We start from the raw sequence: 3,904 nt of genomic DNA, 5'->3' as shown, positions 1-3,904 counted from the left end.
CACACACACACACACACACACACACACACACACACACACACGTCAGTCACCTTGAAACACGACAAACAGCAGAGAAGCACCAACACTGTTCCACTGCACACCAACCTGAGCATCACAGTCACCTGTTGAAGTCCCACTGTGAGCTCAGGAGCGATGACATCACCAGAGCGAACAGGCCTCCACAGAGCCGACACGTCTCACCTCCCACTTCTTCCTTTTCTAGAAATCAGCCTCAGAACAAGAAAAGCTGCAGCGCAACTTCATCTCAGAAACTGACGCGCTGACCTCATCAGGATTTCATTCGACCACAGACAGGAGGTACAGCCCACAGCGGGCCGACGGTACTCCGGCAGAACGTGTGAGGAACCCGAGAGGGCCGATCTCAGCTCAGTGACACGTCCACAGGACTGTTCGTAAAGACCTATTTTACAACTTACACACGATCCACAGAAATGCAGGAGAACGCACGTCTGCCTCGAACAACAAGAAAGATTTCTGAATAAAAATGTTAAAGTAAAAACACCACACACGCCTGACAGAACGACAAAAGTCTGAAGAAATCAGAAATTAGGTGCTTTCTATTTTTAATGAACTTTAATCACACTCATCCACGATGAACGCGTCAGTCTGAAGTCACTGTTTCTGTTGGTCATGTGACAGTGATGTCACTGTGATTGGGATGTTTTATTTTGGCGGGACAGCATTAAGCAGACTCCGTGTTGTTAATACAATTTGAACAAAGGGCCCGTTCTTCGGCGAGCCAACCGGGCTCCTCCTCCCTGTCCCACCAGAGGTGTTTGCTGTTTGGCTCCTGCAGGGGGGGGGGGATAATCTGCTGTCTTTCACAATAAAAGCGTACTGGGAGGGCACGGGCTCAAAAATTAGGGATTCATATCACATGCTGCATTTTAAACTTGATTCCTGACCTGTGAGGGAGCTGCTGATGCTGCAGCACAGCGGAGGGACGAGGCAGGCGGGCAATCCTGCACATGCACGCACACGCACACACGTTCATTTAAACACATTAAAGCTGCTCTCTAAATCCTCGTTAGTCGTTCTTGTAGAAATTATTCTTTGACGAGAGTTGAACATCAAAATTCAACGAAAACCAGAAGAAAAACATGAAAAATAAAATTATATCCAGAAAAACAAAAACAGGATTCATTTAAAATAAAATATATTTTGTGTCACACAGAAAAGTAAAGGTGAGAAAAGGAGGACATCCCACCGTGAATATTCAAAAAACGAAAGACTGAAACAAATGTGATGGGCGGGACCAAAGCTGTGACATCATGAACACATTTAATAAACATCCCCCGACCCCCCGTCAGCAGACAGCGGCGTGTTTAAGGGTCGCCATAAAGTTCAGAGGATGAGTCGGGGCGAGGGAAACGAAGCTGAGCGCAAATCGTAGGGGGAGGGGCTTAATGCAGGCCGTACACATACCTTCATCCACCTTCCTACTTTCTTTTATTAACCTCACTGCTTTTCTCTGCCCTCCATCTTTCTTTTCATGTGAGGCGGCGTAGCGAGCGTCCCCGACGGCGCTGCAGCCTCTGAGTGCTGATTAAGGATGAAGAGAGCAGTGCTTTCTTTGTTCTGCCCCCAGGGGGGGGCTTACTGAGGAGGGGGCAGATATGAAAGACATTGAGGTCAGGGAGGAGGAGGAGGAGAGTGATGGCACGGCAACGGACCAGGGAGCTTTACAGGACGTAAACCTGGACCGTCACCAATGGACAGGCACACAGCAGGTCCTAAGGGGGGTCAACACATCAGCCAGTTTACACACACACACACACACACACACACACACACACACACACACACACACACACACACACACACACCTGTAAAACACAGGAAGTGAAAATATTTGACGACCGAACGATGAAGAGCTGTCAGTAAAATCCCCCCGAAGTGGTGAGGCACATGCACTGGGCACACACACACACTGACCTGTCAGGGGTCACCTGCTGATCTGGGATCCGCCTGAATGCTGGAATCAGCTGACTGCAAACGTTACAGGTGTTCGGGCCTGCAGTGAGGACCAACAGTCTGAGCCTCAGCGTGTTTCTGAGTATTTCCTGAACAGTTGTGTGTTTGTGCGTATTTACAGCTCGTCTGCAGCGGTGCTCGTGAGCGGCGAGCATGCTTCGTGTTCAGTGTCCGACACATTTCAGTAAATTGACAGCATCTCTGTCTCTGAATAAAAACCTTACCAACATGAAACACTCAGCTGTGACGGCAGACACACATGCACACAGACACACACAAACACAGCAGAGTGTGCATGACCTCTCCTGATGTTGGATCGCATGTGGAGGCGAGGTTTATCAGAGCTCGCCTTCAGCGTTCGCCACATAATCCACAAAAACCTCCATCAGCCGCACACTGCTACGTCCACACATCTATGAGGCTGCAACCACCAGGTCCACCTTCTGGTCCTGTTCCAGATCCTGGTTCAAGTTCAGGTCCAGGCTCTGCTCTGTGTTTGTGTCACAGATGCTGCTTTAAAGCGGCTCCTGCACCGCCGGCACAATGACACGGCTGTGAGACATGTGGCATGAATGGTGCAGCAGGCAGCCTGACACGGCTGCAGGGGGGGTCGCCCCCCCCCCACACACACACACACAGAGTCGTTGCTGCCGGCAGCTCGGCTGTGCAGGAATCCTCAACTCACACAGACAGACTTGGACTCAAACCTGTGATTTCTTCACCACATCAGCTCCGTTTAAATTTAAACGTGTCCCAAAAACAAAGCCATGCGCACTTTTATGACATGTGACCTCCTCCTTCTCCTCAGAAGGAGAAGAAACCACGGAGACTCCGAGAAAAACCAGCGGGACAAACAGCTGCAGCCTCACAGCTGGATGGGACAGCCAGAGGTGGAGGAGGCCCTTCAGATCCTCTTACACACCCCCCCCCAACCGTCACCGTGACCTCCAGTCCATCAACAACAACCCACCCACCCCCCAGGGCCCCGAGAGGAGGAGACGAGCCACATCCAGAGACGGGGACAAACTACAGCAGCGTGAAAACACAGGAGACAAAATATTTCGTTGTACTATTGTACATGTATGTATATATATACACACACATACACTGTGCATGACCGTGCAGAGACAGTAAACAGTTATCTTGTATCTCATCTAATGAAAACAAATGATTTGATTTTCCCGGATTTTGCGTTTGTGAGGCTCAAACGTGTTTCGAGGAAATGAAAGTTTAAATGTTTCAACCAAAATTCACAAAGTGTGACACAAAAACTCAAACAGCCCAAACTCTCTTTCACTTCCGGTCCCTCTCACCTGTCCGTTTGTTTGTTTTCACATAAAATAAACAAACATGGAAATGAACTCCACGGCTCAGCGCGGACCCGCAGGTCTGCGCGCGGGTAACGGTCCTCGTGCCCGGCAGAGCGCAGACCTCCGCCCCGCCCGGAGCAGCGCCTCCCGGTCCCGTCAGAAAGTTTGAGGCCGGCGGGACGCGCCGTGTCCGGGGCCGTGACAATGTGTGAGTCAGTGTGTGAGTCGGTGTGTGTATTCGTACCGTTCTTCCTCCGGGGGTTGGCCTGTTTTCGCCTCTTGCAGCGGGGACCCTCCGCCATGATCTCCGGCTTCATTGATCACTGAGTCCGCGACTCCTGCTGCTCCTGCTGCTCCTGCTGACGGCGGCACAACACACAGTAAATCCCGGAGCAGCAGCTCCTCGCGGACCTCGCGCTCACACTAACGTGCGCACACTTTGCGCTTACTTTCTGGGAGTTTGCGCACCTCCGCCCCGCGTGCCCGTCCGCCTGATCTGAGCGGAGTGTGTGCCGCTGTGACAGAGGAGGAGGAGACACACACACACACACACACACACACACACACACACACACACACACACACACACACACACACAC

General features: G+C 51.3%; 1 protein-coding gene across 4 annotated transcripts in view; it reads right to left on the bottom strand.

Annotated features, from left to right (window-relative positions):
• The window catches only part of LOC102207379 (zinc finger E-box-binding homeobox 2-like), a 36,350-nt gene that overhangs the window by 31,745 nt on the left and 701 nt on the right, over nucleotides 1-3,904 (bottom strand). For 2 of the 4 annotated variants that reach the window (XM_013915208.1, XM_013915209.1), the window contains exon 1: nucleotides 3,550-3,836. In XM_013915208.1, coding sequence (XP_013770662.1) covers nucleotides 3,550-3,622 — 73 coding nt within the window. In that variant the 5' untranslated portion in view covers nucleotides 3,623-3,836. Of the gene's footprint in view, nucleotides 1-3,549; nucleotides 3,837-3,904 lie in introns of those variants that run through there. The other 2 variants (XM_005750323.1, XM_005750324.1) reach the window with 2 other exon arrangements.

This window comes from Pundamilia nyererei, unplaced genomic scaffold (assembly GCF_000239375.1).
Source record: "Pundamilia nyererei isolate P.nyererei 1_Seehausen unplaced genomic scaffold, PunNye1.0 scaffold00269, whole genome shotgun sequence".
Classification (NCBI taxonomy): domain Eukaryota; kingdom Metazoa; phylum Chordata; class Actinopteri; order Cichliformes; family Cichlidae; genus Pundamilia; species Pundamilia nyererei.
The sequence above is the reverse complement of the archived record's forward strand: the minus strand, read 5'-3'. Positions and strand labels throughout refer to the sequence as shown.